General features: G+C 45.2%; 1 protein-coding gene, 1 long non-coding RNA gene and 1 pseudogene across 2 annotated transcripts; 1 reads left to right on the top strand and 2 right to left on the bottom strand.

Moving 5' to 3' along the window:
* Positions 1-10,293: 10,293 nt before the first annotated feature.
* Positions 10,294-12,894, top strand: LOC136470683 (chaperone protein dnaJ 13-like). Its single transcript, XM_066468438.1, has 5 exons — positions 10,294-10,602; positions 10,970-11,056; positions 11,292-11,380; positions 11,481-11,565; positions 12,762-12,894. The coding sequence occupies exons 1-5, from the start codon at positions 10,294-10,296 to the stop codon at positions 12,825-12,827; spliced, it is 636 nt and encodes a 211-aa protein (XP_066324535.1). The 3' UTR covers positions 12,828-12,894.
* Positions 12,895-17,278: 4,384 nt separating this feature from the next.
* LOC136475043 (uncharacterized) lies at positions 17,279-20,332 on the bottom strand. The gene is made up of 3 exons (XR_010763077.1): positions 20,099-20,332; positions 18,129-18,164; positions 17,279-17,536 (listed from the first exon to the last, which is right to left on the bottom strand). It is a non-coding gene; the product is annotated as an uncharacterized lncRNA (long non-coding RNA).
* Positions 20,333-23,678: 3,346 nt separating this feature from the next.
* Positions 23,679-26,058, bottom strand: LOC136475044 (uncharacterized; annotated as a pseudogene).
* Positions 26,059-26,770: the final 712 nt, after the last annotated feature.

The following is a 26,770-nucleotide window of genomic DNA, read 5'->3' on the forward strand; positions in this document are numbered from 1 at the left end:
AAATAAAGGACTGTTTGGACCTCATACACAAAATTCTTTCTCAATGGACGAGACTTTGAGATATGATATACCTCAAGTGTCGGAGGAGGAGAATCAAGTATTGACGGCCCCATTCAGTGAGGAGGAAGTTAAAATGGCAATCTTCGATATGGAACACAATAAGGCACCCAGTCCAGATGGCTTTCCCGCTGAATTCTATCAATTCTTTTGGGATATTGTGAAGCCAGATTTGATGAGCTTGTTTCTTGCATTCCATATCGGGGGACTGCCTATTCATAGTCTAAATTTTGGGATACTTACTTTATTACCAAAGGTTACTGATGCAGTCCAGATACAGCAATATAGACCAATATGCCTCTTAAATGTAAGCTTTAAGATTTTTACAAAAGTACTAAATAATAGATTATTGAAAGTGGCAGATAAATTGATAGGGCCTTCTCAAATGGCTTTCATACCGGGTCGCTATATAATGGAAGGAGTTGTGACTTTGCATTAAACAATTCATGAGTTACATAGGAAAAAACAAGATGCTATCATTTTAAAACTAGACTTTAAAAAAGCTTATGATAAACTAAAGTGGCCCTTCATACAGCAAGTTCTTCGAATGAAAGGATTCTCACCAACTTTGTGTGACTGGATTTCAAAAGTTATTTCTAGAGGGAGTGTTGCAGTGAAGGTTAACGACAATGTAGGCCACTATTTTCAAACAAGAAAAGGAGTGCGTCAAGGGGACCCACTATCCCCGATCTTGTTTAATATAGTGGTAGACATGTTGGTTGTCCTTATTACAAGAGCTAAAGAGGCGGAACAAATCAAAGGGGTTGTTCCACATTTGATAGATGAGGGACTTTCGGTCCTCCAGTATGCGGATGATACTATTATCTTTATGGACAATGATCTGGAGAGGGCCAAAAACATGATGCTCCTGCTTTGTGCTTTTGAACAATTATTAGGACTCAAGATCAACTTCTATAAAAGTGAATTGTTCTACTACGGGCCGGCCAAAGCCAATCAACTTGAATATACACACATTTTTGGGTGCAATGTAGGATCTTTCCCGTTTAGATACCTAGTAATTCCTATGCACCATAGAAAACTTTTGAATAAGGACCGGAAACATGCGAAAGAAAGATTTAAAAAAAGACTCAATTGTTGGAGGGGCAAGATGCTGTCATTAGGAGGAAGGCTTGTTCTAATCAACTCTGTTTTGAGTAGTCTTCCTATGTTCATGTTATCTTTTTTTGAGAGGGGTTTTGAAGAAATTGGATTACTATAGATCACAGTTTTTTTGGCAGAGTGATGAACATAAGAAAAAAATATATAGATTGACTAAGTGAGAGGTAGTTTGCACACCGAAAGACCAAGGAGGGCTAGGAGGCCTAAATCTAGAAACTCACAATAAGTGTCTCCTTAGCAAATGGTTGTTTAAATTAGTAAATGGAGACTGGGTTTGGCAGCAATTGCTTAGAAATAAATACCTAAGGATTAAAAATTTGACGCAGGCTCAAAACATGCCCGGGGATTCTCAATTTTGGGTTGGCCTTATGAAGATCAAGACAGAGTTTCTCTCATTAGGTAAGTTTGATCTAGGTGATGGGTCTCAAGTGCGATTTTAGGAGGACTCGTGGATAAGATCACGCCCACTGAAATCACTCTTTCCTGCACTTTATAACATTGTGAGAAGAAAAAAATGTGTCTGTAAGATTAGTGATATCTACGATACCATTAAATGTAGCCTTCAGGAGATCTCTGATAGGTGTTAACTTGCAAGCATGGCACAATGTAGTGGATATGGTGGCAAATGTACAACTAACAAATCAGAGGGACCGCTTTGTGTAGGGGCTACATCAGAATGGGTTGTTTTATGTCAAATCGATGTATAGAGCTCTATTAGGAACACAAGCTATACCTTATAACACATTCATATGGAAACTAAAACTACCTCTCAAAATCAAAGTCTTCATGTGGTACTTGTACAAGGGAGTAATTCTAACCAAAGATAATTTAGCACGACAACAGTGGCAAGGAGATAGGAAATTTTGTTTTTGTTCCTCGAACGAGTCTATTCAACACCTATTTTTTTACTGTCATTTTGCTAAGTTTAGTTGGAGAATTGTTCGTGTTTTCTTTAATTTATCACTACCAACTGGTGTACACAATATATTTACAAGCTGGTTGGAAGGGATAAATAGGAAACTGAAATCTCATATCATTGTGGGTGCAAATGCATTTTGTTGGGCGATTTGGTTAACCAGAAATGATGTAGTTTTTAACAAGGCTATAGCACCATCTTACTTGCAGGCTATCTTCAGGGGAACCTGGTCCCTGTTACAGAAGGAGGAGGAGGATCGCCATTTGATGAAGATGGGTTGTAAGACCATTGAGACAGCCGCGATGGAAGTGTTTGCTAAACACGGCTGGAGCTTTAGTAATAGAATTGCTTTCTAGTACTGGTTTTAAGTCCTTTTTTTTAACTTTATGGCGCAAAACTTTGTTTTTGAGATACCCTGGACCGTTTCTTTCTGGTTTGTAATAAGGAACGGCCATATGCATTGATCGATGCAGAAGCTGGGATATTAATATATTCTCTTTTCTAAAAAAATACAACAATTTGTATATCTGGAATGCCCTTCATGTGCATCAGTGCACATCTCACACCGGACATCACAGGTGTCATCTCCTAGAAGAGTACAACTTCTTCGGGGTCTGTTTGACCGCACTTCAATCCACCCAATTTTATCCATCTTAATACACGTGAATTGGGGTGAATTAGAGTACAGTTCCTGGAATCATGGGACGCTTGAACCACCACAAAAACACTGTAATTTGGAAAAACGCCATCAAAATAGAAGTTCTGCTAATCATTCAAAAGGTCTTAGACTTTGGATAGATTGGCAGCAACACAACTAACAAACCACTCCAATATGCCCACTACTTAAATCCGCGGATCTTGTTAGGGTTGTGTTTAATGTATACGATTTATTTACATTTGCGACTTGAGTTGGATTTGCTGCTTTGTATCATTATTAGGACAAAAATATAAGGAGACACCATGAGTCCATACATAGACCTAGTAGTGTACATCCCTTTCTTCTCCAACTTCCAAACAACTTTGTCTTGGAAATCCTTTACCTGTCATCTGATATAGTGAAGTTAAGGTTCGTTGGAATTCTCACCCCCAATCCTCCTCCTCCCAGCAATCCTGAACAGTGCAACCAGGATTGCTACAGACCGAGAAACGTTTTTGATATGGTAGCTTCAGGGGTATATCTCCTAGACTCCTATCCATGTGTCCTCCAAGAACAGAACGTTAGCTACATTTCCCAAGATCTCATTTGAATTTACTTTCACTTTTTTGATGCCTAACTAGAATTGTGAGCCTCCCTTGCTGTTATGTTACAGTTCGAGAGGCATTTGTTTTTCATGTATTTGGCACTGAGCAGCTGGCAGCACATGTCATTCTCATCTCCATTGTATAATCTCCAAATCCATTTTAGCAGTAAGACTTCGTTAAAAATTCTTTATTCTTGTGTTGATGTTCCCAGACCTCCAAATCCTCGGGCCTACATATATTCTAAAATTTGACCGTGTGATATTTGAATCATGTCCCCCCCTCCAAAACAATTTGGATCTAATAGTATCCATTGGTTGATGTGTGCCCACGTATATAGATGATACATGCCCATAATGGGCCTGTTCGCTGGGAGAAATTTAGAGAAATCTGGAGAAATTTACGAGGGTGTGAACAGTGAATTTTAGCCATGAACAGTAAATTCCGGCTGAATTTTCCACCCGCCGAATGCAGCCCAATATATTTAGGGATCCTACTAAGAGAAGTATTCGTCTGGATCAGTCATTCAGTCTACCCCCTGAGGTCACATTCTTTCCTTTTCACGGCTGCAGCTTCCTTTTCATTTTCTCAATTATCTTGGGATACACCCATGTCCCTGTTACTTAGGGGATCCCGAGATATTTCATGGGGAGATAACCCCTTGAGCACTTTATAATGTTTGCAATCCGGACCTCTTCATATATGATGGCTTCACTCTTATGACAACTGATTTTGAAGCCTGACATCCATTTGAAGCAATTCATCATCCTGTCATAATAACCGTGTCATCAATATACTCCAATTGAGTGAAACTCCCTGGGGACAAATGAGGTAGGACCCCTTGATGAACCACTTCTTGTTTGCTTTAATTAATAGAAAAAATTCCTTGGTTGCCACTGAAAATTATAACCATCCCTTCATTGTCATTGAAAAATGATCTTTCCTTCATTGCCATTGATTTATGCTTTCCTTTCCCTTGGCTGCCATTCCGTCAATTTCATGCATAACGACGTTTGGAGGAGCTTTGTTGTGCCTCTCGGATCAAGTGTGCGTGGCATGATGGATCATGGATGGGATGGAGGTTGAGTGCCTGGGCAGCCGCAGCGGTGGCGCAGCACTTCTAGAGAGGGCGGCCGTCGGCAGGCACGCCGCAGCGCCGCCGCCAAGTCAAACCGCGACCTGCATGGCTGCACGCGGCCACGCAGGTGCGGCTCTGCACGCGTGGGGCCACGCTGGGTCATGTCCATGCGCTCTGCGAGCTCGGGTACTGACTCTAGGATGGCTATGGCGTGCGGCGGGACCTCGTCGAGGGCCACCGCCTCTTGGTCACCGCGCTCGCGGCGCTGGCTCTCGCCGCTGCCACGGTCGCCGTCGGCGTCGTAGGACTCCTGCTCCTGCCGGACTTCGGGTGGAGCGTCCCCGGAAGCTGCTTCTTCCTTCCAGGCCCAAGATCCAGAAGCTCATCGACTCGCTTTGATGGAGAGACGACCGGTGACCGGAGAACGAGGAGATGAGGAAGCTCACGGCACGCATCTTGGCGCATCTCGTCGGCGACCTCCACCTGCCCCAGTTCCCTTGTGCCATCCAGTGCGTATCCTACCTTCTGCAGGTTGAGACCATGCTGGCGTACAGCGACCAACAAGGGCTCACCCAGGGCCGTCTCTATAGATTTCAAGGCCCTTGGACAATAGGAAAGCAAGGTAATAGAAAGCTACACGAGTAAACGCCGGTGATGGAGATGCCAAAAACGTGCCCGCCGACACACAAGAAGTTTCATCGAGCTGTAGTTTTTGTCAGTAATTAACGTAACTTTTTTTATGACCGACTCTCTGACACTGGAAAATTCTTGTGCCTCAGGTGGTCTCAGATTGCACGGCATGCCAGGCTGGACCGACAACGAGGTGAAGAACTACTAGAACTCGTACCTCAAGAAGCGCGTCGAGGGCGACGCGCAGGGAAAGCAGGGCGCGGCGAACCCGGCGACACCCGCCCATTTCGATGTGCACGGGAGCCCGGACCCCAGCGAGAACGGCCAGGGGTCCATCGTCATCAGCCGGCCGGCGAACTCCGACTCGTCCGAGCCGGCGGTGGAGTCGTCCTTGGCCGACGACTCCAGCTGCCTCACCGTCAACGAGCCTGCGAGCGCGGGCGCCGCGGTGCGACCGCACGCACCCGTGCTCCCGAAGGTCATGTTTGCCGACTGGCTGGACATGGACTATGGAACTAGCCTGGTGGTGCTGGGTCCGGACGCTGGTGTCTTCGACGTGGGCGGCCGCAGCCCGGCCTAGCAGGGCCTGAGCGACCAGGGGTCCGTGCAGGTCGACGGGCCGTGCGGCGTCGTGGATTCCCTGCACGGGCTTGGTGTCGGTGGCATGTGCTGGGAGTTCGACGCGGAGGCAGATTAGTTGGACGTGCAGGGAGGAGGGTTCTGCAATTTGCTCTCCATGAGCGAGTTCCTTGGGATCAACTAGGGCGTCAGAGTGTCGTTGTCTTCTTATTGTCCAAGGGTCTTGAAATCTATAGAGCCGGCCCTGGGTGAGCCCTTGTTGGTCGCTGTACGCCAGCATGCACTATGTCAGATTCTCACACTAGGAACGGGGGCATTTTTACTGTAGGGGCGGCTAGGGTTGGGGGGCGCCCCTACAGTGGGTGTCCTCGGGCCCCAGCAGCCCAGCCGCCCTACAGATGGCACTGTAGGGGCGGCTAGTAACCTGAGCCGCCCCTACAGTTGGGGCTGATCTGTAGGGGCGACTCAATCACCAGCTGCCCTGCAGTGCCCATTTGTAGGGGCGGCTGCCACCAGCCGCCCTTGCTATTCGACTATAGGGGCGGCTGAATCACCAGCCACCCCTACTGATGGCGCACGAATAAATAGCAGCCACCGCCTTCTTCCACCTCGGGACACACTCTTCTACACAAAAAAGGTTGGGAGGCCTTAGGCTACTCCTAAAAATTGCTCTACTAAGGGGGAGGTTTTGATCTCAAATCCTTTGGTGGAGAGGCTCTAAAAGGTAAGAAAATGCTTCTCCAACTCTTTATTTGAAGTTTAAGTTGTTGGTTAGTGAGTAATTTGATTTTTGATTTTCTCTCTCTTCCATGGAGCTTGAGCTAGTTATGAGTGAAATTGGACCCTAATTTTTACTATACTAGGGTAAATTAGGTAGGGAAGTAAGATTGCATCCTTTGTTAGTACATCTTTGTTGATTTTAGTGTAGTATTAGTGAAGTTGGTGCATGTGTCATGAAACCCTATATCTAGATCTAAATCTAGGATTTTGTTTTTTTTCAATTTTTTCTTTATGTGACTAGGGTTTGCATGTAGGTGAATGTGTAAGATTTTAATTGTTGCTAATGTGTAAAATATCCTCTACCATGGCTACTAATTATCATTTAATATTTATTTTAATTCCTTTATATAATGTGTGTTTTTAATTAGTTATGGATAAATAGGCCATTAATTAATTATCCTCTACCATGAAATTGGAATGGAGTTTGCATGAAAGGTAGTGGATGAAATATTAAATGTTGCTAATTGTTTTTTTTTTGAAATTGTTTATTTGAACCAATTAATTTATATTTTAAAATATTTATGCATTAATAGTCAATTAATTAACTATCCTCTACTACCATGGTGCGTGTCTCAGGTATATACAATTATTCTCGAGTAATATTCTTTCTTTGGTTGTTTTGTTTCTATAAGATGGACTACAGGAACTCTTGGATGTATGGTTCGTTAAGACACGATGCTCTTTTCTGTGATGAGGTGGACAAATTCATCAAAGCCACAGAGAAGCATGCAGCGACGTTGAAAGAGAATAGTGACATGATTATTTGTCCCTGCAAAGATTGCAAGAACCTTATTGCATTTCGAGATGTGAGTACCATCAAAGAACATCTGATTAGGAGAGGATTTGTTCCGGACTACACAGTGTGGATTCATCATGGTGAAACAATGGTTGTTGATGACAGCGACGATGATCTAGCTGATAAAGCTGAAACCCAAGCATACTTGTCCCGATTCACAGACGATCTTGAGCAACAAATGGATCGTGACTATAGCAATCAACAAGGTGGTGGCTTTGGCAATGAACAAGGTGGTGATGATGTTGGTGGTGCCAGCAATGATGGCGAAGCATGTGAGGGGGATGCAGATGACGGTGACAACTTGGACGAAATGCTTGGGGCCTTTGGACCAGAAATATTAGAAAAAAACAAGAGAGGTCTAGAAAATCTTGAGAGAGTGACAAAAGCATCGAAGAAGACTGTGTATGATGTTGAGAAGGGCTGTCCGACATACTTCACACTGCTACATTTTATGCTTGAGCTACTCATCCTAAAGGCTAAGTACGGCTGGTCGGACTACAGTTTTGATGATCTGTTGTGCCTCATGTCTAAGCCGATACGTGCATAACCGAACACACCCAGAGGGCTCCATGATAGAGGGTTACGATTCCGAAGAAGTCGTCGAGTGCTGCCAAGAGTGGCTAAAAGTACAAAGAGGGATTGGTAATCTCGATTCTCGTCATAAGGGAAGGCTAGCTGGGAAGGGCACAAGTGGTAGGAAAGTGTTCCTCGACAATGATTACAGAGAGGTGAGTCGGTGTGCTAGCTAGTTTATGTAAGTGTCAGTGTTCGTAAGACTACATTCATGTATGTGTGTGTGAGACTACATTTATGTATGTGTGTGTGAGACTACATTCATGTATGTGTGTGTGAGACTACATTCATGTATGTGAGACTACATTCATGTATGTGTGTTTGAAACTACATTTATGTGTGTGTGTGTTTGAGACTACATTCACGTATGTTTGTGTGAACAATGTGTACTAAGAATTTATCAAATTATGAAATTACCAAAATAAAAGTTGTAGATCTCCATGAGTTATTCAACTTTGGTATTCATTACTTTTTCAGTTGAAATGATTTGGGGGTCCAAATTATGGTTTTAACTTGTCTTTTTTCAAATTTCAAAATTTGAAAGGTTCAAATTTAGTCAAATGACAAGATAACCAAAATAAAAGTTGTAGATCTTGATGAGTTGAACAACTTTTGTATTCATCACTTTTACATCTGAAATCATTTAGGGTTTTAAAATTTGGTTTGAACTTATCAAATTTCAAATTTTAAAATGTGTAAAACATTGTCACATCCAAGTTTGATCAAACTTAAATGCTGAAGCATGATTGTAGAAATTTTTAGGAAAAAAAACCATCACATTTGGAGTTAGTATGAGGGAGAACAACTAGTTACAAAGTTTATTCACAGATTAAAAAGAGAAATCACACTGTTCTAGATGATCCTTACATGATTATAGTGAACAGTGTGATTTCTTTTTTTAATCTGTGGGTCAACTTTGTAACTAGTTTTTCTTTCTCATACTAACTCCAAATCTGATGATTTTTTTCTAAAATTTTCTAAAATCATTCTTTATCAATTTATTTTGTTGGTTTTGTCAATATATACATATAAAAATTTTGAGCAATTTAAATTTTGAATTTAAAAAAAAATGCAACTTCAGACAAGATTTTGGTACCCCAAATGATTTCAGCTGAAAAAGTAATAAATACCAAAGCTGAATAACTCATCAAGATCTACAACTTTTGTATTGGTCATTTCTTCATATGACAAAGTGGTAATGACATTGTTCACAAATGTGACACATCTCTCATAAGGTTTTATAAACTATATGAGACATGTGTAAGATTAGTGAACAATGTGTGCTAAGAATTTGTCAAATGAAAAAATGACCAAAATAAAAGATGTAGATATTTATGAGTTGAACAACTTTGGTATTCATCACTTTTTATGTTGAAATCAATTTGGGTCTCAAATTTTGGACCTCGACCTCCGTCCTTGTCGGGCCTGCTAGGGTTTGGGAGCGCTCCTCGGCGCGGCCCGTCCATCTGCTCCCATAGCGCACGGCTAGGGTTCGTCGTGCGGCTGCCCCCGCCCCATCCTCACCATCCTCTCCGACCTCGACGCCCCATGGATAAGTGGAATTTAAAGGGCTGTGGGTGTCATGTTCTACATTTTCACGAGTTGGTACAAGAAAATGCTTTTAAGATAATGGGGCAGAGCTTCCGACGTTGGCGGTTGGATCTAAACAAGAACTTTATCCAACAGAAGTTAACTCCTTTTCATGAGTATGGCAACATAACTCCTAGTCAATGGGAAGAGCTCGTGGCTGAGAAGACTTCAGAGGCATCATTGGCCCTCAGTGCCCGTAACAGCGAGCAGGCGAAGAAGAACCAACACTACCCTCGTCTAGGCCCCAGTGGCTACGCTGGCAAGCAAGAGGTCTTTAGGAAGATGGACGCAGAGGCCGAAGCTGCCGGGAATACGGAAGTGCCGAAGTTGAATCCACGCCTCAAACGGTGGATATACGTGAGGAGTGTGGATTCATCCGGTAGTAGCCTCAAGTTTGCTAAGCCGGAGACCAGAGAGGTAGTATCAAAGATACTGAAACTTGCTGAAGACAATGAGAAGGGCGCATTCAACCCTTCCAGAGAGAGGGACGAGCTTACCGTTGCCTTGGGAAACCCCGAGCACACAGGACGCACCAGGGGGCTAGGGAAGAGGATGTCCTGGAAACACGGATTCGTAGAGGAGAGGCACATGTACAAGAAACATGGCAGAGACCGAGAGTCTAATCTTGAGCGCCAAGTGAAGGCTCTAGTTGAAAAGATGTTGGTGGAGAAATGACTGTCTACGATGGAGCCACAGACACTAATGACCGAGTGTACACTCGACAAACAAAAACACTCAGCAAACAGAGGGTTTACCGAGTGTCACAAGAAAAACACTCGGTAAAAAAACAAGTTTACCGAGTGTACACTCACAACACTCGGCGAAGAAAGAAAAATAACCCGCCCCTAAAATCACCCGCCCGCCCCTCCCCTCCCTCGCGACGCACAACCCCACCCCTCCCCTCCCTCCCAGCTCACTCCCTCCCATCCTCTCCGCATGCGGCCGGCGCCTCCCCTCCTCCCACCGGCGGCCGGCCCCCTCCTCTACAGGCGCCTCCCCTCCTCCCACGAGGTCCGGGCCGTCTACAGGCGGCTGGCACTCAAGTACCACCCGGACGTGTCCCCGCCGGGGGCCGCGGCGGAGAACACCCGCCGCTTCATCGAGGTGCAGGAGGTCTACGAGACGCTCTCCGACCCGAGCCACTGCGCCAACTACGACAGCGCGCTCGCCCGGGGCGTCTGCCGCCTCGCCTTCTTCGGGCGCCGTTCCCAATCCCACCGCGCCTACTACCACCACCACCACCAGGTGTGGATCACTGCTCTCCTCACTTGTTACTTGGGTACTACTTGGTGTTTTCTTCATGGCGTTGCATTGCGTGCCAATCCGATTGATAGAGATGTGATCTCGTAGTCAGGATTGCGATTCTCGTAGTCAGATTAAGATTGATTTGTGGCGCTGTTGGATTGATGCTGGGATCCTTATCTTCTTTTATTTATGATTCTGTTGAACTGGAAAGGAACCTACTGGCATAGTCAGAGGAAAAATATGTGTTGAATTATGCCTAATTATACTGTGAAGCGAATTTGCCACTTGTGTCTGTATTTTTTGTGCAGGTAAAGCTGATGTTCTTTACCACTTGTGTCTGTTGTTTTCTCTTTTCACCAACTTCCAGATACAGCTTGTCCTTGGTGATGAATCAAGTATTTCTGTTGGATGGCAAAAGAAGGATGAAAAAAGTACTGCAACTGGAGAAGTAAAGGTTCTCACTTAGAAGCCAACCCAGGCATTAATGAAACAGTTGGAGCTCTGCCAAACAGGGCCATAGTGTCCACACATTTGAATTGATTTTGTGTACTTCGGTTGTAAATCTGCAATGCCTTCTTCCTTCAACAGCTACCTGTTTTTATATATTTTCTCCTCTTATGTCAGGCCAACATTGATGCTTCTCGTTTGGTGGTGTTCAATTATTAATTACCTTTTCTTTTTCTCCTCAGTTTGGAACTAATTTTTTTGGTGCATCTGCTCATTACACGCATCGCTTCTCCTCCAAATCTCATGCACGCATCGCTGGTAGAGTTGGAAGGTAGCTAAAGTTTTGAAATCCCTTGTTTCTGGCTGTATAACATGCATTCTTTTATGAGTTTGTAACCTTCTGTTACAATTTTTTGACTGCTCTATTGCAGCACGGCCCTTGATTTTGAAATTGGAGGAGGGAGGCGAATATCAGAATTTAGTACTGTAAGGATGATGTATAACATAGGAATTCAGGTGATTGCTTGTTTCTAAGGTCCCTTGTCCTATGTGTTCTCAATAAGTCACTTTGCTTCTTGAACTTGCCCTATGTAGACTGCTGGTGCAGACTGCATTAATGCTATTTTCTAAGAGTCTTGACCTTGTCAGTTCAGTTAGACAGATGGCGTTCTATAAGAGATCTTCCATGATTCTAGGTGTACTGTGCTCTAGATTTAGGTTGTAAATACTTGGATTTCCATGATTCTAGGTGTAAATAATTTCAAGATAACATTAGCAACAGGAGAAGACATGTAGATAGAACAGATTAGTCACTTTTAATCCTCTTACTTATGATTTGTGAAACTAAAACTTTGTGAAGGATAACTGAAAGTGCTCCCACTTAAGTTTTGTATCAGTGCTAATGTTGTGTGAGAACTATCTTATTTGTACAGAAAGCTCCTTTTGATTTTTGCCTGCCTTTTAATGCTTGCTTGTGTATCAGTGCTAATGCTTGCTTGTGTTCTTGATACTGATCCTACTAGAAGATAACTAGTGCCAAGCTGTTATTTACAATGAACAACTTTCTGATGTAGGAAGTTTCATGCTTGGTTACCTTCTTCTTGCCTGCCTTTTAATATTGACCGTATGATTTCCATGTCTTATTTGGTTTCTTTGAAAATTATTTTTTGGATCTAAAGATAGTTGTCACTTAGGGATGAAGGAAGTGTAAGAATTTTCTTAAGAGTGTGATCCGATTGCCAAAACAATCAGCCTGTTCGCTTGTTGGTTTCAGCCAGCCCAAATCAGCCTGCCAACAGTGTTTCTCTCTCACAATAAACCAGCACCAGCCAGCCCAAATCAGCCCAGAAACCAACCAGCGAACAGGCCGAATGAATTTGGAGATGATTGTAGTGTTCATTTATTTTGTACAGTATAAATGAACCCTAATATAGTATCAGGTTGCTTTGTTCTTTGACTGATGGTTTATTCATGAACGGAAGTAAATAATCAGATTTTCTTTAGTTACTAAATTCCTGGTTTTATAGATATAGCGGGTTAGCTCTTGCTTTTATCAGCTTTATTGTCATCCTGTGTGGTCATCCCTGCTTGTAGTGCTCTCTGGTCATTCTTTCAATTTAGCGATGTTGGACAAGCAACCAGCTATATTGTTTCACTACATATTTAACAAGATTTCTCATAAATTGTTATATTTTTTCTTGTTTCGACTGTAGGGTACGGAGATGAATGGATGTGTAGTAGCAACTGTATATTGCTGTCTAAGGGCTTGTATGAAGTAATTACTAAACTTCTATTTATTTCCTATATGTTAGCTGCATGAACTATAGCATTGTAACTTGGGTCCATGTTATTTTGCGAGGCCTTTAGAGTGTAGCTTAAGATTTGTTGACCATTGAACTATTTTTTTATGGCAGATATGGTGTACTAAGAGTGTTTTGTATGGCAGCTATTTAACTGAAATATGCATATTTGTGTTTATGGATGTATATATGTATATTTGTGGTAGTTAGATTCAAATTTAAATTATATATATATGTGTGATCAAATTTGAATTTAAATTATTTATTTATTTTTTGCTGGAAAATCCACTGTAGGGACGATTCTTGATTGAACCGCCCTTACAAATACACACAGCAGGGACGGCTGGTGATGCAGCCGCCCTTACCTAAGTCCACTACAGGTGCGGCTGATATTACTAGCCACCCCTACAGAGGGCACTGTAGGGGCAACTGAAAACACCAGCCGCCCCTACAGAGGACACTGCAGGGGCGGTCAAGAAATCGCCCCTACAGAGGCACCCTCTATAGGAACACCCTGAGAAGGGTGGCTGGCGCAGCCGCCCCTACAGAGGCTCTAGAGCCGCCCCTACAGTTAACTTCTGTAGTAGTGGTGGTCTCGTCCTGCAGAAGGTAGGATACGCACTTGATGGCACCAGGAACTGGGGCAGGTGGAGGTCGACGGCGAGATGCGCCACGATGCATGCCGCGAGCTTCCTCATCTCCGCGTTCTCCGGTCGCCGGCCGTCTCTCCATCAAAGCGAGTCGATCAGCTTTTGGATCTTGGGCCTAGAAGGAAGAAGCAGCTTCCGAGGACGCTCCACCCGAAGTCCGGCAGGAGCAGGAGTCCTTCGACGTCGACGACGACCGTGGCGGCGGCGAGAGCTAGGCAGCCAGCGCCGCGAGCGCGGTGACCAGGAGGCGGTGGCCCTCGACGAGGTCCCGCCGCATGCCATAGCCATCCTGGAGTCAGTACCCGAGCTCGCAGAGCGCATGGACGTGATCCAGCGCGGCCCCATGCGTGCAGAGCCGCCCCTACGTGGTCGCGTGCAGCCGTGCAGGTCGTGGTCTGACTTGGCGGCGGCGCTGCGGCGTGCCTGCCGACGGCCGCCCTCTCCAGAAGTGCTGCGCCACCGCTGCGGCTGCCCAGGCACTCAACCCCCATCCCATCCATGATCCATCATACCACGCACACTTGATCCAGAGCACAGCAAAGCTCCTCCAAACGTCGTTACGCATGAAATTGATGGAATGGCAGCCAAGGAAAAGAAAAGCATAAATTAATGGCAATGAAGGGAAGATCATTTTTTCAATGGCAATGAATGGATGGTTATAATTTTCAGTGGCAACCAAGAAATTTTCTCTAGTTAATATGTGGTCCAGTGCATCAGCAGCCATGTTGAACATTAATGGTGGCAAGGGATCACCCTGTTGTAGTCCCCTAAAGGTTTTAAAGTATGGCCCATTCACCCCTAACGTCGCTGCTGTCTAAATAGAAAGAGAGAACTCCACTAAAGGGTAGATGTGGCATGCTGGAGACAACGGTGATGGGGTTCTTATTCATCAAGTTTGGATGGAGAAGTATGAACAAGATAGAAGCTTGAATATTTTCCTTGAGTAGTATTTCTTGCTGTATGAGTAGTAGTAGTCGTTGTCATAATAGTAGTAGTAGTCGGTTCAGTAGTTTAGTCGTCTTTTTTGTACCCTTTGTACTCTCTGCCTTTTTCTTTTTCTCCGTCTAATAAAAATTGGCAAAGCTCTTGCCGCCCTTCTAAAAAAATATTTTCCTTGAGTAATGTGTCGAACATCTGCATCAGTATCACTAATATGGTGAGGTGTGTGGTCTTAGTGCTACGACTGTGCGTTTTTTTGAACAATCATATTCACTTATATGAATGTTGGAGACCGAAACATTGAGTATTCCTTAATTTTCCCTATAGGGTTAGTGGTGTGCGTGCATGCGGATGGATGGGTGTGGATTGTTGAGCTGTTGAATGAGAATAAAAAAAATGGTCACCATGAAATTTCACAAACTGGATAAAAAGGGCCAAATTCTTATTTACCATTACCATTACAATTTTTTACAATCCGTTACTGCCAATGATGTCTCAATGAAACATGAGGTCCACCTGAGTCACTAACCACGACAACTAAACTTTCAAGTCAAATTGTCTGACAGTTTCCGCCCAAAATATAATCTAGTAGTATCAGACAGTTTGACATTACTTCAATAGTGGTAATTCTTTTTTAATCTCCCAGCAAAAATTTAGGAAAAAGCAAAACAAGCAAACAATGTAACAACGAATTGGAGAAAATAATCAATTATTGTAGACCACCTCAGCTTACTTGGGTGCAACACTGTCACTACAGTAAAAGAAGAGCTAGATTGACGAGAGATGACTGTTTATACATCCATCACAAAGGCAATACAGAAAAAGTAACCGCATCTCGACTATCAAGCAAATATTTTCACTATATTGCCTGGTCTGTTACACTATAACTCTATCCTGCGCAACTGATTCTGATTTTTGCACTTGCAACCTACTACTATCCCATACCTTAAATTTTCATCATTGGGGCTCGGGTTGTATTCACTGCCAAAGAAAAAGACTGGAGCAGCACCTCCAGTTGCTAGCGCTTCAGCAGTGTCTCAGTTGGTTTGTTTCAAAGCCAAGTGATTTGGCAGATAGCTCATGAAAAATGGTGATCGTGATTCTTTGTTCAGGTACCTACATCAGCTTCATCCAGTGACGAAGACAAATAGTTCAAGATGAAATCATCTAGATCTCCTTCTAGAACCGAATCCGGGTCAGATACTTCATAGTTTGTCCGGAGATCTTTGACCATACGGTATGGCTGACAAAACGCAACAAGAACAATTATTTACTAATATATGTTGACACTATACAGGGATGCTCACAGAAATAACAGTAAGTTATGATGTTTGCACTTAAGAGATCCATCTCTATTCCATACTATAGCTCATTAGAAAGATTATGACAGAATTAATAATTTGTATAGAAAGATTTATGCTCTCTCTCGCTTTTTTCCCCCAAAACTCCATTAGTTCAAAAGATCATGTCAGAAAATTTAGATTAAAACATGTGATTAATGTATCCATAAGGCCGTGCCCCCAGGCGACCCTGCAGCCACGGTGGAGCGGGTGCGTGAGAACGGAGAAGGTGATCACGCTTATCCCGAGTGAGCTGTACGCCGACCGCAGGTCGTCGAAGCTGGAGACTGTCAACTCGTTAAGGACGCGGTGGACGTCGCCGTCGAGGGGGTCCTCGGCAGGGTAGCAAGAATCAGGGACCTGTTCGCCTCGATGGAGTCGAGATTGCGGCAGCAACAATCGTTGCAAGCCGATCAGTAGCTCTGTGATTCTGTCGACGTGCGCAATGCCGAATAGTCGAATATCAGATTACGAAAAGAAAATGTAACGCGAACACCACATTGACACATAGCAGGGAGTCAGCAACACGCGGCTTGGTTGCATGACTTCATGTATCCCTGTACAGCAAGGTGCTGCACCACATTGGCACATAGCAGGGAGTCAGGGACACGCGGCTGGTTGCATGACTTCGTGTATCCATGTACAGCACCTGCTGCCACCGAGCAGGCCTGCTTGGCTGCTTGTCGGCCATTGCCACCACATGCCACATCCAACAGGTAATTGTCTATTCAATGTAAGGAATCGTACAAAAACAAAAAACATTTAGGTAGCTGGTGAAACAAGATAGCAGCACTTTTGTTTTTCTTGAGAACACAGCACATCAGTCACAAATTCAGAGCAACATTCCAGATAATCTTTCATACATCTTTGACAAAATATAACTGTCTGCAAACAGAAACCCTTCCACCGGGGACACTAAAAGCCACAGAACTGTCGAACCTCGGCCGCGGCAATGCCATACCCAAGTGAATTCAGTCGACCATGGTAGACACAGAGTAGTTGCCCAGTCTGGTTCAGAACGGGAGCCCCAGAACATCCCTCATCTCCTGTAATATCCACCTCAAACAAATCCATAGTATAACCCTTTGTCAGATCCTGTGTGATCTGGCCATACACCCTGGAAGTTGAAACGACACGACCAACCAGAGGGCTGTCCCTGCGGCACGGAGGCCAAGCAAGCAGAATACAATCACTGGGAGGTGCAGGGATGTAACGACACAAAGGAACTGAGCGGTGTGCCATTTCACAGACAGTCTGGTTGTTATCAGAATATAAGGACCTCTTACTGACCCTCAATAGCATAAGATCTTTTCTTGAGTCAAACCTTTCAATAGTCCCTGGACTGTAGTGTCTGAGATCAACAGTAGGATCACTGTACAGCTGTGGAAGTTCGACGGCCACATTCTGCTCGTAATGCTGACAGACAACTGACACTTGAAACCAGCGGTTCAACTGTTTCAAACTGAGATCCACTCCATTTGAGTAAAAAAATTCAAACTACGTGGGCTGTTGTCAAGATCTGGTACGAAGTGTCGCTCTCCCTGATGACAAAACCTGTTGATACCTTGCTCTTGTGTATAAAATCATCTGCCAGCTGGGCACTAGCACCAACTTTATCCTTCAGATAACTCAGAATTTGTGTCATGTACGACTGCTCCAAAGTGGCCAAGACGAAGAAAACCGAACTTGTAGTATTCTTGAAAACAAACTCATGGGCAACATTTGAAAATGTCGTCGGTTGTTGAATTTGGTCTTCCATCTGAATAAAACAAAACAGTAGAAGAAATCCCAAGTCACTAAATGATCTCATTTTGGTGTTTGGCTGTGCAAAACTAATGCATATTTCTACCTTCTCTATGGACTTACTATAGTCTAAACACATGCTGCATAAGAATTCAATCTTTTTTTTAATATGGAAATAATATTACATTTCTAGAACAACCATCTTACAATTGGGCCATTTAGACATATTAACGACAAACAACTTAACACCAAGCAGATACAATATCAGATGCAGAAAACTACCTCCAAAAGGTGTCATACTATATGTAGTGATCAATATGTTATTCATACTCATGCTCTTCAACTCCCATATACATGCCTGATTGTATGAACTGTTAAATGATCATTCAAGGACCTCTTGACAGATTTAACTAAATGCTACTACCAAGTATGTAACTTTCCAAACATGTATTTGTCAACTGAAACTATGTACACAGATTGGATAACTAACCAAATTGGATAGCACAATGAGAACAGTATAAACATAAATTACAGACATCCACAATAGAGAAAAAGAAATAAAGCATACAAGTTGACATTAGAGAATATATTCAGAAGTGACATATTACCTGGACAGCGATTTCACTAGCTTCAATAGCATACACCTGAAAGAGTACACAAAGAGGGAGGGGGACAAAATCAATGCTAATGTGCAGAATTAATATGTTAGTGAAAACAAATCATTGCTAGATACAACTCCCGCAACTCTTATCAATATTTTCAGTTACCCCAGATTCCTGCCACTATAATCAGGACAAACAGAAAAACATAACTAATGTATGCTAAAAAGGACCAGAACAAATACACTAAAACTGTTTCTACCTTTCTGATAGCACAAACAAAATATAAACTTTTAGTGCTTTCAGTTAGAACATACAATTGAATTAAGCTGCTAATGTAATGAAACTACATTTGGATCCTAGCACATTGTAGGCTGTACAACGGAATTTGGAATGTTGACAGCTATACACTATAGCCTATCACATTGTAGGCTATACACTATGTTCCTTCAACTGATACAGAATGCGATGTCAAATTCGTTTTACAATTATTTAAGCAACCAAAAGTCAATAACTACCAAAGTGCTCCAAGCAAACACTATGCTTCTAAAATGAGCAGCTGTTGCCGCAAAACATTCCCATAGCTTACTCGCTTTGCACCAGCACCAGCACAGAACACAGAGAAGTATTCCAGTCCCACACCCCACATCCAGCAAGATGTCAGAACCCAACGTGGCTGACACGTGGCTTCTTCTGATTGGGCACGGCGGCGGCAGTCTATGACAGGTGGGGTCAGGTCGTCAGTCATCGTTGACCGGGGCTCGGACTGGGCTTCAACGGGCCGTGTTATGGGCCGGTCTGTGCCGGGCCCGGCCCGGACACGTGTCGCATTCAGGCGAGGCCACGTGGCGATCACTGGCCTGGTGCGGCTCACGGCGCACCTACAGGCAAAGGTCCAGTGGACCGCAGACCCGGCTCATGGTGGACCAAGCTCACCTCATCCTCCTCTCTAACGGGCTCATGGTGGAACGAGTCCACCACGCGGCTGCTGCTCCTTCTCCCCCTCTTCTCTTCCTCCCGCGGCGGCGCTCTCGCCGGCGGCGAGCTCGCGCGTCCGCGCGCTTCAGAAGCTCAGCGGGACAACTAAGGGGCGCTAGGGATCCGTGGGGCCACGGAGAGGGTACCGAGGGGCTAAAGGCGGGACCTTGGAGCTCCGGGCGGCCGGCGTTGGCGTCGCGGCGGACTGCGACGGCGGGCTGCTACGGGACGTCGCCAGGCTTCGGTGAAGCTCTATCAGCTTCACCGTTCCACGGCGAGTGCGACCATGAGTATAGGGGCAGCGCTAGCGGCTCAGGCAAGGCCGGCCACGGTGGCGGCGGCTCGGCGGCGGCGGCGGACGACGGCGAGGCGGCTGCGGCCTCAACCGGAGCCAAAATTGGAAATTTTACTTCAATTGGGGTCACTAGAGAGCCGAAGGGCTCGACGGAGACGACGAATTGGCACGACGGGGTCCGCAACGCGGCGAAGGCACACGGCGGGGCTCCGGCGACCGTGCGGTCTCAAGGCGGGCGCTTTCTTCTCATCCGACTAGACGGCGGGGTTCGCTAGGTCATGGACAAGCTCAAAGGACCCTCCTCTACACGCTAGGTGGACGGAGTCGGCGGGAACGTCTTCGACACGGCGGCGCTCCGCGGACGGCCGCGCCGGCGAGGCGGACAAGGAGGCTTTGCACTCTACTCGACAGGGCGAGTCCATCCACGGAGTTGTCTCAAACTCTGCCGCTCCGGATCCGCCGGAACGGGGCTTCACCGCGGCTGGGTATGGCCGCGGCGAGCGCGTGCTCGTGAAGTGTGCCGGCGCAGGCGTTTCCGAGCCCAGGTGGCTCGGCGTCGCTGCGTAGCGGCCGTTCGATGTGTTGGTGGGTGTGCGGTGCCACGTGACATCGAAAGTAGGCACCTTTGCCCCTCCCAAGTGGGGAGAACACGGTGGCGGCCATGGCGGGCATGCCGGCGACGGGGCAAGAAGGGGGCAGGGCTCACCGTCGGGCTTGAGGGCGTAGGCTAGCGGTGCGGTAGCAAGGAGACGCTGTGACGAGGCGGTGCAGTGCCGTGACGAGCAGCTACGCCAATGTAGCCGATCGGGGCGGCATCTCCGGCTCCGGCAGCGGCTCCGCGGCGGCGAACGGCTCCGGCGGACGGTGCTCCTCCTTCTTCTCCTTCCCTTCCCTTCTTCTCCCTTCCTCTTGGTCTCGACGTGTGGTTGGTGAGGCCACAGGTGGCGGCGGGTTGGATGGGAGAGGGCTAGGGCACCGGAGAGGGGGTTCTACGCTTTCTTCGTACACGACTAGACGCCGGCGAGGCGAACAAGGGCTACGGCATACAGGCTCTCTACGGCCAAAAAGGTGGAGGATTTGCACTCTACTCGACAGGGCGAGTCCATACACGGCGTTGTCTCAAACTCTGCCGCTCCGGATCCGCCGGAACGGGGCTTCACCGCGGCGGGGTGTGGCCGCGGCGAGCGCGTGCTCGTGAAGTGTGCCGGCGCAGGCGTTTCCGAGCCCAGGTGGCTCGGCGTCGCTGCATAGCGGCCGTTCGACGTGTTGGTGGGTGTGCGGTGCCACGTGACATCGAAAGTAGGCACCTTTGCCCCTCCCAAGTGGGGAGAACACGGTGGCGGCCATGGCGGGCATGCCGGCGACGGGGCAAGAAGGGGGCAGGGCTCACCGTCGGGCTTGAGGGCGTAGGCTAGCGGTGCGGTAGCAAGGAGACGCTGTGACGAGGCGGTGCAGTGCCGTGACGAGCAGCTACGCCAATGTAGCCGATCGGGGCGGCGTCTCCGGCTCCGGCAGCGGCTCCGCGGCGGCGAACGGCTCCGGCGGACGGTGCTCCTCCTTCTTCTCCTTCCCTTCCCTTCTTCTCCCTTCCTCTTGGTCTCGACGTGTGGTTGGTGAGGCCACAGGTGGCGGCGGGTTGGATGGGAGAGGGCTAGGGCACCGGAGAGGGGTTTTTATTGCCCGAGCTCACCCATGGCGGGCGGCGGACGGCGGGGGACAGTGCGGGGGACACGTGTAGGGTGATCGCGGGGCTTAGGTTAGGGTTTTGGGTCTTGCGGGACTGTGGGGGTGCCTTGGTGCTCCCATTTTCGTGTGGCGGCCGGTAAAGTGGGGCATACGGCGGTGGCAGGGCGCGGCAGAGAGGCGCTGGACATGGCGCTCGCGTCACAGCAGGTGGGTGCCAGCTGGGGACGGATCGGGGCGTAGCGGATCGCGGACGTGGCTTTCATCCAGTCGCGTACGGTGCTAGGGGCAGGAACGGCTGGGGCGAGTGGGCGGCTGGCCCGGCGCTCTGCTTTGCCAAAAGCAGAGGAGACGCGCGGGGGTAGGGGATGACAGGAGGGGCCCGCCGGTCAGCGGCACAGGGCGAGAGGGAAGGGGGCGGGGCACAGGCGAGCTGGGCCGGTTGCGGTCATGGGCCGATTCGGCCTCGCGGGGGCGACTGGGCCGGCTGGCTGGGCTGGTTCCGCCGCTGGGCTCCTTTCCCTTTTCCTTTTTCCATCACTTTTCTTCCCTCTTTTCTATTCTCTATTCTGTACCATGGGCTCCTATACTCCCTAGTGGGGTCCACTAGAGGTCATCTAGGGTCTTGGGGGTCGAAGCCAAGGGCTGGCAACACACAAGCGTCAAGTTTTATTAACAAGGGTCAATTGATTTTATTAACAATACATAAAATCAAAAAGATGCAAATCACAAGTAAATTATAATGCATCTGCTCAACCATGCTAACTTTGGGATCTACTTGTGCATCTACATAGGTTTTTCCTATCATGTACACTCACCATGCATGGGTTTATTTTTTAAAAAAAAATTGTGGTTGGTATTTTTGGTGTTTGGGATTTTTAGGGTTGTTACATGGGCCGAACGGCTTCTAACCCCAGAATCTCGCTTCACTGCCTATGTCTGTTGGTCCCGTAGCTGTTGGGCAGAATTAGGCCTGCAAGGAGTTATTTCCAGAATTTTTTTAATTTCTATATTTTTTAAATTCGATTTTTTATAAATATTTGTCCGAACAAAAAAAATCAAAACTACACTCCTGCAGCCAATTGAACTGGTGGAAATTGGCAGAATCTCCTTCTTATTGTCAACTTATTTTTTTAAAAAAATCATGACTTTTACATAACTTGGATGAATATAAAATTTATAAACTTAGATGAATATAAAATATATATATAAAAGCTGTAAAAAATATATATCTACACTTTTATAGTCTATGACCTTTTCATTTGAGGTCGTTTTAATACATATAAAGTAAAAAAGTTATATCGATTATTCTGGTTGGTTTCGAACGAAAATATTGTGAACTATAAGTTTGTATATTTCATTGTTTAATTTAATACAAGTCTTATATAAATTTTTTATCTTCATATATGATTGTATGACAAAGTAATAATTGTTTTTTAAAAGATGCTATATAAGGGCTAGCCAGTTTACAATATTCTCGTTTGAAACCATCTTGATACCTAGATAATCAGTTTAATATTCAGGATCTACAGATAGACATCTGAATATTATATCAATTTTTAGGTATTAAGACGATCTTAAATTGAAAGTCCTAAATTACAAAGTTGTAGATATATTTTTCTATACAAAACTTGCATATAAATATTATCTTCATCCGAATTCATATATAAAAGTTATAATTTTTTAAGATAAACAGTAAAAAAGAAATTTCGTCGATTAAACCGGCGGTAGGTACTTTCCACCGGTTCTATTGGCGGTAGTAGTACAATCTTGCAATTTTTAATAATTTGATAAATATTAAAAAAAAAGAAATAAAAAATCTTGTTTTAGCCAATGGGCCGAATATGTTCTTGTCCCAAAACAAAGAAAAAAATCTACGGGATATCCGAGTGTTTGTCGTGAGTGGTTAGCGCCCGAATTATGCGGCCTCCATCTAGAGATGGCAACGGGTACAAATTCACTGGGTTTTGCCAACCCAAACCCAAGGTGGTTCTCTCAGCGAGGTGGGACTAATCTGCGTTGGTTGTTTGTTGTGGCTCTCTGCAGGCCTAGGCATACATGCACATGGGCTATAGCCCACAAGCTATTGTGCAAGTTGGAAGTTTGGAACTCATTTCCAGAATTCCGGACAGGAGAACGTACCTACGGCAGCTACGTCTATAGGAGCATTAAGGTCATCAATTATTTTTCTTTTATTTTTTTCTTATAGCTTTTACTTTTGATTTCTAAAACAACTAAATAATAATATTCTCTATTTATTTTTCTATATACAAGGAGTGGAAGTAAAATATGTACCAAGAAGGGTGAGCAAGGGATATTAAGGACTAATATGATTTGTTCGTTATGATAGATTGGGTTTAAAAAAACACATGAGTTTACGGGTTTAGGGTACTACATCCTCGAACCCATGCCCAGAAACCCGCTAGGTATATATTTTTGCTCATTATCAAACCATGGGTAAAAACCTGTCGGGTTTCGTATATCCGTTGCCATCTTTATCCCATCATGGAGTACAATATTCTAGCTTTGAGACACGTGGCCTGTTCATAACACAACTATATTACTTTGGAGTTTGAACCATCATACACCGATATATAAATTGTTTAGTAGATATGCGATTTAACAACCAGTGTAGTATCAGAAACTAAGCTAGTTGGGCCTTGGTGCTGCCCATTCGACGTGCAGGATAAGGTTGTCGTAGCCGTATCCATTGAGCTTCTTGATAGCCCTCTCTCCATCCTCCCTATGAACAAAGTTGACGAAGCCAAACCCCCTGCTCTCTCCAGTCACCCTGTCTATCGCCACATAGACGCGGCTAAGTTGCCCAAACTGGCCGAACAGCTCTGCGAGGTCAGGGTCGCGGGCGTCCTCTGAGAGGTTGCTCACGCGGACCGAGTTCTCAGTCGTTCCTGCGCCTCATCACATCCGCTCCACTTCTGTCGCCACCCAGCCTCTTGAACACAGGAACATATGCTCCACTTCCACCCTTGCCAGCTGCGCCGCCAGAGCCGTCCGCGCAGGGAGGCCTGTCGCCAGAGCTTTCGCCCTGCTGTGGAGCAAGATCCTTGTAGGGGCACTTTGAGGTCCAGTGGTCACCCTTCTTACCGCAGGTTCTGCAAACCATGAGAAGGCCTCCTCCTGGTTTATCGTTTCCCTTGGCCAGTGAATCAGCGGAACTAGATGGCCCTGCTCCGTCGCCGTTGTTCCCTGAACCAAACAAATGAGCAGTTAGCAAAATGAGAGCACAAAGGTACGGGGATAATACCGATGCTAAAGCAAAACATAAAAAATTTGAGAAGATTCAGAACCAATCACACTGTATATACAAAATGAAAAGGGATCTGCACTGTCAGCTATTTTACGAAGATTCATGTCACCGCTATTGTAGAATTTAGCAGTGGCTGATGTCTACTACTGAACACATTCTTTGTCGGGTATTAACAAAAAGTAAATGGCTTGGCACCACTAATTAATCATCCCCACATTTTGCGAGTAGTCAGCTTTCCTGCCTGTCTTAGCATTCTAGCTACTAAGTGAGCTTCTAAAATTGCACTTCTCAAGCATGCAATTCCTCTTCTTATATTAATATATATACCGACAATGTTCATTGTCTTTCAAAAGGAAATCCAAAGTAACTAAGTCCTAATGAAAAAAAAAAACAGCGATCTTTTTGTTTTGAATGTGTGTTCGTATATACGTACTAACAGCAACGAGACCAGACCATTTACATGATCTGCAGAATAGCATACACGTACACTACGCATGCAGGGTACCACACCTAACTGTATCTTCAAACCAAATACATCTACTAAACATAATAGAGCTGTTCCCATATATAATTTCAGTCATTATTTTCGATTAATAATGTAAAATCAGCAGTGTACATTCGATGTGCTAAGAGAGCTTTCGGTCAAAGTCAAACACATAAAGAATAATTTTGTGCATGCTCTGTATCAAATCTACAATTATATTCGCCTTAAAAATACAAACATGCTCCTTGCAGTAAAGAATGATTTTGTGCGTGCTAATCCCAACCAAAAGATCTTGACTACGATAACCAAGTTCTTTCTAGACTAGAAATAATAATCCAACCAACCGATAAGCTATTCCTAGACTAGAGATAACAATCCCAACCAACCGATCACGTACGTTCAGGGGATTGGATACCTAGTTGATCTAACTGACTGTATAGACTACAAGTCCAAGAGCAGCAAAACCAGCATACAGCTAGATGCAAATGCAATGAAACACCAATCTGCTTGCATTGATCACATCATGCATGAACGTGCACCCTATCTTGATACTATTTTATCATGAATTAAGTCGACCAAATCACCCGAATTTTGACTAAAACTAAGCACTGTGCATATATAGCAACAGAAGTACAGAACAGATGAATAACCAAAACTCCAACAGAAAAGCCAAATTAAATGAATCGAAACCAAAGCAGATTTTAAGTTTTAAAGGAATCATAGAACAGTTAAGTTTTAAAGGAATCACAGTTCAAAAGTTTTAAAGGAGTCATAGAACACAGTTAAGTTTTAAAGGAATCATAAAACAGTAATGACGTGATGCACGTGTGCGATCGAAAAAGATCTCTTCGGTGGAGACCATGGTAAGCCGCGATCCGGCGGCCTCCTTAGCGGCGTCGCCGAACTTGGGCCACGAGCGGCGCTCGATGGCCCTCCTAGAGCGGCGCACCTTGCGGACGCGCGTGGTGGTGGTGACCTTGACCTTGTTGCCCTCCTCGTCGATGTGGTACTCAATCACCTTCTTCATGCCGTTGGCGTCGGGCCCGACGACGACCGGCGGCGGGAGGAGCACGCCGAGGTCGAAGTCGCCGCCATCGTCGTCCAGGAGATCGCCCCACCGCTCCGTGTGCTGCTGCTGCTTCTGCATCGCCAATCCTCTCTCGGTTCGGTTCGTCGTCGTGCGGTTTGCTGCGCGCGTGCGTTAGGTTTTGGGGGTGCGTCGGCGATTGGAGATCGGATTATCGGAAGATGTTTGCGTCTTGAGATTGGGTAGTTTTGAAGCTTTTTGTAATGGGTCGCCCGCACGTACGGCGGCCTGGTCGCGGTCGGATTTGTGACTTTGCGGGAGCACAAAATTACCCAATATACCTACGTCTACGTGGCTAGTCTTTCCAAATTTTAAGACATTTGACATAAAAAATTGTAAGAAATTTCAGTTTTATATTAGATCAATCTTCTCTAAATTTGATCAAGTTGAAGAAATAATACCTGACAAAAACTATTTTGACTAAAAAATAAATTTTATAACTCTTGTAACGCGGAATTGGTCAAATTATATGTAAGCTTAGTATATAAAATTTACATTAATAGATTAGTATTTAAAGTCTCTCTACGGTGGTATTGACCTTTTAGTGTTCATGCAAATTAAGGATCAAATCGACTTTATATGGCTTTTCTATTATTAGTGAGCATTGGAGTACCGCACGATTGTGAAGTAATGGACATGGAGACATGTCTCGTAGAGTTCTGTCTTGAGTATATTTATGTTTATAAATTTTCTTAGTTCTATATTCGTATACAGTTGATGCAAACACACTAAAATAGTGTGGCAGATGGTCATCGAGTAGAGTTACCAACAATCAGGGTTCAAATCACATCTTGTACAAAAATATTCCCTGTCATCGTTCTTCCTAAAAAGAGTGTCAGGGGACCGGCAAGGCAAT

This window comes from Miscanthus floridulus, chromosome 8 (assembly GCF_019320115.1).
Source record: "Miscanthus floridulus cultivar M001 chromosome 8, ASM1932011v1, whole genome shotgun sequence".
Taxonomy (NCBI): Eukaryota; Viridiplantae; Streptophyta; class Magnoliopsida; order Poales; family Poaceae; genus Miscanthus; species Miscanthus floridulus.